This window comes from Poromitra crassiceps (assembly GCF_964638095.1).
Source record: "Poromitra crassiceps genome assembly, chromosome: 1".
Lineage (NCBI taxonomy): Eukaryota > Metazoa > Chordata > Actinopteri > Beryciformes > Melamphaidae > Poromitra > Poromitra crassiceps.
The window spans coordinates 34,040,644-34,051,888 of NC_139623.1; the positions used below are offsets into that span (position 1 = coordinate 34,040,644).

Below are 11,245 nucleotides of genomic sequence, written 5' to 3' on the forward strand. Positions count from 1 at the left end.
TAAAAATAACATTGTTTTGAGAAAGGTGCGTGAGGAATTAACGTTGGTTGGGGACTGAAGTAAGTTCAGAAAATATGTGTTTTATGAGTTACTCCAGCTACGTTATAGGTACACAATGGTTTTAACATGCAGGCTAGCAATGGCGTTAGCCGCTTTCGCTAGTCAGCTGTTTTTCATTATTTATCGGCTTAATATAACTTAACAACCGATAACGATAGCTGGAATAACACAATAATAGACACATATTTTCAGAACTGACCAGGTTGTCCAACTGACAGGAAATGTGTTTTATAACGTTAACTCCCGTCCCGGGTATAAGATGAGGCCTAGTAGTACACAACCACCATTAGCTCATCGCTAACGGGTTAGCATCACATACAAACAGACGTTTTATTTTGTGTAGGCTATTAAAGTAACAAACGTTTTTATATGCATATCTCGGGGAAATGCTTTGACTGTGGGGATGTTCGTTCTTCACAAGCTCCTCTCTTAGTAACGATATACCAGGCATAAATAAGATATAGCTCAGTGGAATATACAGAGTCGGAGAATAGACCAGGCAGCCTGGCTCATGCACTGGGCTAACGTTAGGTTGGGCTGCCCTACACACACTGTACCGGGGTGGTACAACAACGTAGCCTCACGGTTAGATTTGTTAAACCAACATTTGCGCCAAAAGAAATGTAATCATAAAGTTAATCAAAATGCCACAGAAACATTAGGCTAATCAACACAGAGCTGTTCATCCGAGAATTTCCCCCAGTGAGAGGCTGAGAGCCAAGCAGCCCTGGCTCCTCTTCCGGGCTGCTCTCAGAGCACGGGCTGAGAGCAGCCCGGAGGTCTGACTTGTCTGGCTGATACAACTCAATCTCCGACAACGGAAATCAGATTTTCGTACAGGCGTCATTTTGATAAACTGATCTCATAGTGGGAATCTTCCTGGTTACTTTTGGCAAGACAAAAAATATTACAACTTAAATTGCAATATTTACAGAGCTAGACTGTATATAAATATGCAACGCACTGTGCGCATTCTAGAAACAGCAGCTCTACATAAGAAAGTTCAGAGGGGCGGGGAGCCCACAGAGGTTCTAAATCAATGGAGCTACTGCGCAGACTCTGGTTCACTGATCTGGCCGGATTTTGGCTTCAATAAAACATACAGGGAGGAGATAGGGACACTCCCTCCATTCATATATCTCAGTGGTAGCAACGAGCTAGCATGTAGCTTTCTGCCGTTAGCTTGCTAGCTAGTTAGCGTTGTTGTTTTCACTGAGGCGGCAGGGCACTATTTACAGTGACACACAGGGAGGAGGGAGCGGAAGCCGCTCTGATTGACATGGTCGGAGCCAATGACAGAGTTTGTAATAAGCCGGGAGCGGACATCCGGCTGCCACCGAAACAGTCGCTCCAATGGGGAGCAGCTGTAGAACAGGGGAGGGCTTATCCCAGTTGCCTGTTTCTGCGGCGCCAGACTCCTCGGACGGAAGGGAGAGGAGGCTGGCCAGCGAGACTAAAAATAGGGAGACTCCCGTGTTGGCAGGTATTAATCTCCAATGTAAATCAGTATGGCCCCTCAGAGAAAATTTTTTGCCCACCCCTGAGGATTCCTTTCCCATGAAATGCAAAGAATTGCAGAATACATTGTAACAATTGACATTTGACAGTACTCTTTCTGTCTTACAACCCTCCTTACAACTATACTGACGTGAGGTTTTCAGAGGAAGCCACAGTCTGCTCTAAAAATATATTGTGTACTGATAGTACACAGCTTTCATTAGAATTGATCAAAATGCCATTTTTATTACTTACAGAAAAATCAGCATAATACAGTGACTTTAACCCAGTAATACCCAAAAAACATGGGAATTGTTCAAATGAAATGGGTTTGAATTTAACTCAGTCTGCCTCTGTCACCGGATGAGACGCCGCCATTTCCACCGAAGTCATGAATCATGAGCTGTGTTTGACAGGTGAAGTCCATCCTCAGAGTGAGTGAGTGAGTGAGTGAGTGAGTGTGTGAGTGTGTGTGTGTGCTGCTGTGTAAGTGTTCATGTGTGTGTGTTTGTTACCCCACCATTTATTGGGCGGGAGACATTAGGCCTCGGTGATGGAGGGTGTGGAGCTGTAGCGCCTTGGCCCAGACGCCTGCTGCATTAATGAGGCTGCTTGGCCCAGACGCCTGCTGCATTAATGAGGCTGCTTGGCCCAGACGCCTGCTGCATTAATGAGGCTGCTTGGCCCAGACGCCTGCTGCATTAATGAGGCTGCTTGGCCCAGACGCCTGCTGCATTAATGAGGCTGCTTGGCCCAGACGCCTGCTGCATTAATGAGGCTGCTTGGCCCAGACGCCTGCTGCATTAATGAGGCTGCTTGGCCCAGACGCCTGCTGCATTAATGAGGCTGCTTGGCCCAGACGCCTGCTGCATTAATGAGGCTGCTTGGCCCAGACGCCTGCTGCATTAATGAGGCTGCTTGGCCCAGACGCCTGCTGCATTAATGAGGCTGCTTGGCCCAGACGCCTGCTGCATTAATGAGGCTGCTTGGCCCAGACGCCTGCTGCATTAATGAGGCTGCTTGGCCCAGACGCCTGCTGCATTAATGAGGCTGCTTGGCCCAGACGCCTGCTGCATTAATGAGGCTGCTTGGCCCAGACGCCTGCTGCATTAATGAGGCTGCTTGGCCCAGACGCCTGCTGCATTAATGAGGCTGCTTGGCCCAGACGCCTGCTGCATTAATGAGGCTGCCATCAGCAGGCGGAGCAGTTAGTCACAACAGCCCCCCTGTGTGCCACCCCATACACTACAGCCCTCTGTAGCCACTTCTTAACATGCAGTGGAATCCGTATTATAACCCGCTCCTAGCCGGTTGGCCTGCATGTTAAACAACAATTAGCCGGCCTACGCGCACTCCCGCGAGTCCGTATCTTATTCACCTCGCTCCCCGGTGTAAGATCCGGATTAGCGCAAAAGGAGCAGCAGTTAAACAGTGGCAGGTCATTATCCGCAGATCCGTCTGAGTCGTCGGAATGGACTCCGTTAAAACGGCATGCAAAAGCGGAGCCGGGAAAAATAGATAATGTGTAATGGCAGAAATCGGTCCATGGTGACAGGCTGCCTGTGCGCGCATTTGGCACAGCGGCGAGATGAGGGGATGAAAAGCACACACCGGTGCGGTGCTGCTGTCTGAAGTGAATACAGTGACTGTGAGTAATACATTACACACGTTTCAGGTGCAATGTTATAATTATAATACACGACATTCCGATTATTGCACCATATCAGCCTTGTCCCCCCTCCTCCATCTCTAAATCGGACCAGTTGTAGGCTATTAGGCTACCTTTTTTCCTCTGCCTGTCGCGCTCACTGCATTCACCGCAGCCAGCAACATTGCCACTCATGTTCTTTTGAATTGATAATCAGGCTCGTTTATATGCGTTGTAACTTCATGTTGTGATTTGCATTGACTATTGGTTGGATTTGAGCATGCAGGGGACGGGATATGGGGCAGATCCCTGTGCGTAATCACTGTGGCAGCTGCTGGTAACGGGGAATTGCGTTCAGGTGTGCGCGCCGTCAGACCAAACTCAACTTCAATGGAAACGCCTACAAGTCGCAATTGTACATTGTCGAAGTTGTAGAAATATCGCAATTATTTTGCGAAAAACTGTAATGGAAACACAGCTAGTGATTGACGACGGTGCGACCAGTATTTTGACTGCCTCAGTTTTGGCACAATGCCACCCCTCGTTGTTACAAATTCGCTAAAGCTGTTTCCTATCACATTTCTTGTTTTCGATACATGCTACCGTGCCCCCCCCCCCCCCCCCCCACTGGCAGAAAGAACGGCCACCCCATACACTACAGCCCTCTGTGTGTGCCACCCCATACACTACAGCCTCCTGTGTGTGTCACCCCATACACTACAGCCCTGTGTGTGCCACCCCATACACTACAGCCTCCTGTGTGTGCCACCCCATACACTACAGCCCCGTGTGTGCCACCCCATACACTACAGCCCCCTGTGTGTGTCACCCCATACACTACAGCCCCCTGTGTGTGTGCCACCCCATACACTACAGCCCCCTGTGTGTGTCACCCCATACAATACAGCCCTCTGTGTGTGCCACCCCATACACTACAGCCCTGTGTGTCACCCCATACACTACAGCCCTGTGTGTGCCACCCCATACACTACAGCAGGGATACTCAACTTGCTTTGCCCGGGGGCCACTTTCGTGAAATGATAGAAGGCCAGGGGCCAGTTAATAAACAATCAAAATAACTTTTTCTGTAGCGGATTGTAGGTTTTTGGGGTGTCAGCCGGAGTTTAGTCTGACAATGTTGTGCACACCGGATAGTTAGTTAGGTTAAGTACATACATAAGTGCCTGGGTAGCGAGCAGACGGCGGTATTTGACAATTTATAAATCATAGATTATTGAAAGCTATTCCCCATACACTACAGCCCCCTGTGTGTGCCACCCCATACACTACAGCCCTGTGTGCCACCCCATACACTACAGCCCCGTGTGTGTCACCCCATACACTACAGCCTCCTGTGTGTGCCACCCCATACACTACAGCCTCCTGTGTGTGCCACCCCATACACTACAGCCTCCTGTGTGTGCCACCCCATACACTACAGCCCTCTGTGTGTGTCACCCCATACACTACAGCCTCCTGTGTGTGCCACCCCATACACTACAGCCCCCTGTGTGTGTGCCACCCCATACACTACAGCCCCGTGTGTGTGCCACCCCATACACTACAGCCTCCTGTGTGTGCCACCCCATACACTACAGCCCCGTGTGTGTGTCACTCCATACACTACAGCCCCGTGTGTGTCACCCCATACACTACAGCCTCCTGTGTGTGCCACCCCATACACTACAGCCTCCTGTGTGTGCCACCCCATACACTACAGCCTCCTGTGTGTGCCACCCCATACACTACAGCCCTCTGTGTGTGTCACCCCATACACTACAGCCTCCTGTGTGTGCCACCCCATACACTACAGCCCCCTGTGTGTGTGCCACCCCATACACTACAGCCCTGTGTGTGCCACCCCATACACTACAGCCCCCTGTGTGTGTGCCACCCCATACACTACAGCCCTGTGTGCCACCCCATACACTACAGCCCCGTGTGTGTGCCACCCCATACACTACAGCCCCCTGTGTGTGTGCCACCCCATACACTACAGCCCTGTGTGCCACCCCATACACTACAGCCCTCTGTGTGTGTCACCCCATACACTACAGCCCTCTGTGTGTCACCCCATACACTACAGCCCTGTGTGCCACCCCATACACTACAGCCCTATGTGTGTGTCACCCCATACACTACAGCCCTGTGTCACCCCATACACTACAGCCCTCTGTGTGTGCCACCCCATACACTACAGCCCCCTGTGTGTGTCACCCCATACACTACAGCCCTGTGTGTCACCCCATGCACTACAGCCCCCTGTGTGTGTCACCCCATACACTACAGCCCTGTGTCACCCCATACACTACAGCCCTGTGTCACCCCATACACTACAGCCCTGTGTGCCACCCCATACACTACAGCCCCCTGTGTGTGCCACCCCATACACTACAGCCCTGTGTCACCCCATACACTACAGCCCTGTGTGCCACCCCATACACTACAGCCCCCTGTGTGTGCCACCCCATACACTACAGCCCTGTGTCACCCCATACACTACAGCCCTGTGTGCCACCCCATACACTACAGCCCCCTGTGTGTGCCACCCCATACACTACAGCCCTGTGTCACCCCATACACTACAGCCCTGTGTGCCACCCCATACACTACGGCCCCCTGTGTGTGTCACTCCATACACTAGAGCCCCCTGTGTGTGCCACCCCATACACTACGGCCCCCTGTGTGTGTCACTCCATACACTACAGCCCTCTGTGTGTGCCACCCAGGGGCGGAGCGACCCTATCAGCCCAGAGGGGGCGAAGCTCTTAGGGGGGCCCCATCAAATTTTTTTTTTTTTTTTTTTTTTTTTTTGAAGGCCAGGCCAGGCCGCAGGGCCGGTTCCAGAACAAGATGACTAGGGGTGCATCCTAGATAGGAAGGGGTGCAGATGCCCGGCCGAAGGCCGGGCAAATTTGACATGTTATTTTACTAAAAATAATGCATTTGACCATCATTTCAAGTAGAATGATACCACCCAAGCAAGAATATTTCAAGTGTTTCAAGTGCTTTACTGAAATATTTGGACCATATAATGATAATACAATTATCTCAACCTTAAAAGGTTACATATAGGTGCCAAAAAGACATAAAATCACATCAAAGAACAAAGAAAAACAACAACTATAATTCAAGTTTAAACAGTAAGTGTGCAGCTGTAGCATTTATAAAAAAAAAAAATTTTTTTTTTTTTTTACTTTTCAACTGAGCATGCAGACAAATAAGGGTGCAATGCATGCTTTTGCACCCCCGTAGAACCGGGCCTGCCAGGCCGCGAAGAAAAATGTGCCTTTTTTGCATGTTTGAATCGGTTTTAGCCATATTTAGTGGAATATCTCATTTTAAACACACCAATGTTATTGTCTATTGATTGAATTCCTCTCAGACTCACACCACTGACTTTATTAAATAAAGTCATTTTAAGTCACAACTGTAAAATAGCTGATAGCCCCTATATCCGAAAACACAATTTGTCACTCATTGAGCCAAGTAATATTATGTCCAAGAAAGACTACAGTGAAGCCACTTTACAGACAAGCTTGTTCTGAAGAAGAAAAATAAAAACACAGGTTGCCAGCCAGGTGGCCTGGCCTGCAAAAAAAAAAAAAAAAATTTTTTTTTTTTTGATGGGCCCCCCTGACGAGTGGGCCCTGGGGCGACCGCCCCCTTGCCCCCCCTCTGGCTCCGCTACTGGTGCCACCCCGTACACTACAGCCCTGTGTGTGTCACCCCATACACTACAGCCTCCTGTGTGTGTCACTCCATACACTACAGCCCCCTGTGTGTGCCACCCCATACACTACAGCCTCCTGTGTGTGCCACCCCATACACTACAGCCTCCTGTGTGTGTCACCCCATACACTACAGCCCCCTGTGTGTGTGCCACCCCATACACTACAGCCCTGTGTGTGCCACCCCATACACTACAGCCTCCTGTGTGTGCCACCCCATACACTACAGCCCCCTGTGTGTGCCACCCCATACACTACAGCCTCCTGTGTGTGCCACCCCATACACTACAGCCCCGTGTGTGTGCCACCCCATACACTACAGCCCTGTGTGTGCCACCCCATACACTACAGCCTCCTGTGTGTGTCACCCCATACACTACAGCCCCATGTGTGTGTCACCCCATACACTACAGCCCTGTGTGCCACCCCATACACTACAGCCCTATGTGTGTGTCACCCCATACACTACAGCCCTGTGTGTGTCACTCCATACACTACAGCCCTGTGTGTGTCACTCCATACACTACAGCCCCCTGTGTGTGCCACCCCATACACTACAGCCCCCTGTGTGTGTGCCACCCCATACACTACAGCCCTCTGTGTGCCACCCCATACACTACAGCCCTGTGTGCCACCCCATACACTACAGCCCTATGTGTGTGTCACCCCATACACTACAGCCCTGTGTCACCCCATACACTACAGCCCTCTGTGTGTGCCACCCCATACACTACAGCCCCCTGTGTGTGTCACCCCATACACTACAGCCCTGTGTGTCACCCCATGCACTACAGCCCCCTGTGTGTGTCACCCCATACACTACAGCCCTGTGTGTCACCCCATGCACTACAGCCCCCTGTGTGTGTCACCCCATACACTACAGCCCTGTGTGTCACCCCATACACTACAGCCCTGTGTCACCCCATACACTACAGCCCTGTGTGCCACCCCATACACTACGGCCCCCTGTGTGTGTCACTCCATACACTACAGCCCCCTGTGTGTGCCACCCCATACACTACAGCCCTGTGTCACCCCATACACTACAGCCCTGTGTGCCACCCCATACACTACGGCCCCCTGTGTGTGTCACTCCATACACTACAGCCCCCTGTGTGTGCCACCCCATACACTACGGCCCCCTGTGTGTGTCACTCCATACACTACAGCCCCCTGTGTGTGCCACCCCATACACTACAGCCCTCTGTGTGTGCCACCCCATGCACTACAGCCCTGTGTGTGTCACCCCATACACTACAGCCCCCTGTGTGTGTCACTCCATACACTACAGCCCCCTGTGTGTGCCACCCCATACACTACAGCCTCCTGTGTGTGCCACCCCATACACTACAGCCCCCTGTGTGTGCCACCCCATACACTACAGCCCTGTGTGTGTCACCCCATACACTACAGCCCCCTGTGTGTGCCACCCCATACACTACAGCCCTGTGTGTGTGCCACCCCATACACTACAGCCCTGTGTGTGTGTCACCCCATACACTACAGCCCTGTGTGTGCCACCCCATACACTACAGCCCTCTGTGTGTGTCACCCCATACACTACAGCCCTGTGTGTGTGTGCCACCCCATACACTACAGCCCCCTGTGTGTGCCACCCCATACACTACAGCCCTGTGTGTGTGCCACCCCATACACTACAGCCCTGTGTGTGTGCCACCCCATACACTACAGCCCTCTGTGTGTGTCACCCCATACACTACAGCCCTGTGTGTGCCACCCCATACACTACAGCCCCGTGTGTGCCACCCCATACACTACAGCCCTGTGTGTGTCACCCCATACACTACAGCCCTCTGTGTGTGCCACCCCATACACTACAGCCCTGTGTGTGTCACCCCATACACTACAGCCCTCTGTGTGTGCCACCCCATACACTACAGCCCTGTGTGTGTGCCACCCCATACACTACAGCCCTGTGTGTGTCACCCCATACACTACAGCCCTATGTGTGTGTCACCCCATACACTAAAGCCCTCTGTGTGTCACCCCATACACTACAGTCCCCTGTGTGTGTCACCCCATACACTACAGCCCTGTGTGTGTCACCCCATACACTACAGCCCTGTGTGTGTCACCCCATACACTACAGCCCTGTGTGTGTCACCCCATACACTACAGCCCTCTGTGTGTGCCACCCCATACACTACAGCCCTGTGTGTGTCACCCCATACACTACAGCCCTGTGTGTGTCACCCCATACACTACAGCCCTGTGTGTGCCACCCCATACACTACAGCCCCGTGTGTGCCACCCCATACACTACAGCCCTGTGTGTGTCACCCCATACACTACAGCCCTGTGTGTGCCACCCCATACACTACAGCCCTGTGTGTGTCACCCCATACACTACAGCCCTATGTGTGTGTCACCCCATACACTAAAGCCCTCTGTGTGTCACCCCATACACTACAGTCCCCTGTGTGTGTCACCCCATACACTACAGCCCTGTGTGCCACCCCATACACTACAGCCCTGTGTGTGTCACCCCATACACTAAAGCCCTCTGTGTGTCACCCCATACACTACAGCCCCCTGTGTGTGTCACCCCATACCGGCCCCGCACAAATAAAGCGGGAATTAATTAGCCAGTTGGCACAACTCATAGTGCCATCGTGTCAGCAGCACCGTGGGAGCGGGCGTAACGGCCACATCCACATGAAACCACACACTTGTGCCAGCATCGCTTGACATTTCACATTATTGCCCAATAAAGAACAGAGAGAGCTAGCCTGTACACCATAACCACTACATCCATTTGAACTGGACTGAACTGAACAGCCCCCTCTTGAAATACAATGGAAGAGTGAACTTAGTGCAGCTCTATAATCAGACTAGTGTTTCTTCCCACAGGTCAGACGTATTCATGTCACTCAGACCTAAAGGTGTGCAGTGTAAGTAGGTCAGACTGGCGGGCCGAGGGTGACGGGGACAGTGAGACTGTGGACTTAAGAGCGGAAAGCAAGGGGGCGGAGCCTCTCCTCCGCTCATATCACAAGGGGGCGGAGCCTCTCCACTCATATCACAAGGGGGCGAGCCTCTCCTCCGCTCATATCACAAGGGGGGCGGAGCCTCTCCACTCATATCACAAGGGGGCGAGCCTCTCCTCCGCTCATATCACAAGGGGGGCGGAGCCTCTCCTCCACTCATATCACAAGGGGGGCGGGTCCTCTGCTCCGCTCATATCACAAGGGGGTGGGGCCTCTCCTCCGCTCATATCACAAGGGGGCGGAGCCTCTCCTCCACTCATATCACAAGGGGGCGGAGCCTCTCCCCCGCTCATATCACAATAGCTAATATAAAGGCAGCAGTCTCTAAAGCCATTACCACAGACTTTTATTGTGTTAGTGAAGAAAATGGGACTGAGTGCACTGCGTTAGACTGAAACGTGCAATCATATCATATCCCCCCAGACTAAAACAAGCGCATTATGCACAAGACGACACATTAGCCAACACCTGCATGATCTTGTCACACATCTTAAGCAGGCTCCACCCTCTCTCTCTCTCTCTCACTCACACACACACAAATACACAATCATGGTCGCATTGTCACATAGGCATTGTTAAATATAGCTGTGGTGCTTAGCAGGTGTAACAAATGTCTGGGAGCCGAGGCCTGGGAGGTGTTCGTGCAGATCAGAGACGGTTCTGCTGTGTCTGATTACTTGTCTGCTGTCATGGAGCTCTGCTCTCTGCGTCGGTCTCTCTTTCTTCCCTCCTCCCAGCAGCAGCCACAGGGGAGCATTGCTGCCTCGCTCACTCTTTGTTTAGTTTGTCATTCAGTAGCGCGCAGCACAACTCCCACTTCCCATGCACGGTTACTGTTTGCCCCGCATGCTACGTCAATTACGACCACTCAAAAAGCTTCTGACCTCAAAGTCACCGACACCACTACAAAATCGGATTATACAGTACATTGGAATGTGTTGGCCGCAAACAATTCCGCCGAGAATGAGATCAGAAACCTCTTTTGTCCGTATGAGAATGGGAGCCGTGATGGTTTTTAAGGCGAGAAACACTGAGGTATGGAATATGAGAACACTGCCTAAATCAGGTTCCTTTCTGCTGCTCAGATTACCTCTGATGTTCTCTTTTGTGCCACGTTGTCTTCTACCTGGATTAAGTTGTCTCATTGTGCTTCTGTTTGTCGCCCCTAATTTTGTCTCTTCCTGCCTTCTCTCTCTCCCTGTCCTGTCCTCCACCCCAGGGGACACTACACAAAGGATGAGATCCGCTCAGTTTCCAACCCCTGCAGAATTGGATGCTTATGCTAAGAAGGTTGCCAACAA

At 51.6% G+C, this 11,245-nt stretch overlaps 1 protein-coding gene across 1 annotated transcript in view; it reads left to right on the forward strand.

Annotated features, from left to right (window-relative positions):
• Positions 1-11,245, forward strand: part of fam222ba (family with sequence similarity 222 member Ba) — a 69,871-nt gene that overhangs the window by 53,738 nt on the left and 4,888 nt on the right. Inside the window, exon 3 of the mRNA XM_083645873.1 lies at positions 11,164-11,245. This exon is cut by the window's right edge and continues 4,888 nt beyond it. Within this exon, the coding sequence (XP_083501999.1) occupies positions 11,164-11,245 (82 nt within the window). The remainder of the gene's footprint in view (positions 1-11,163) is intronic.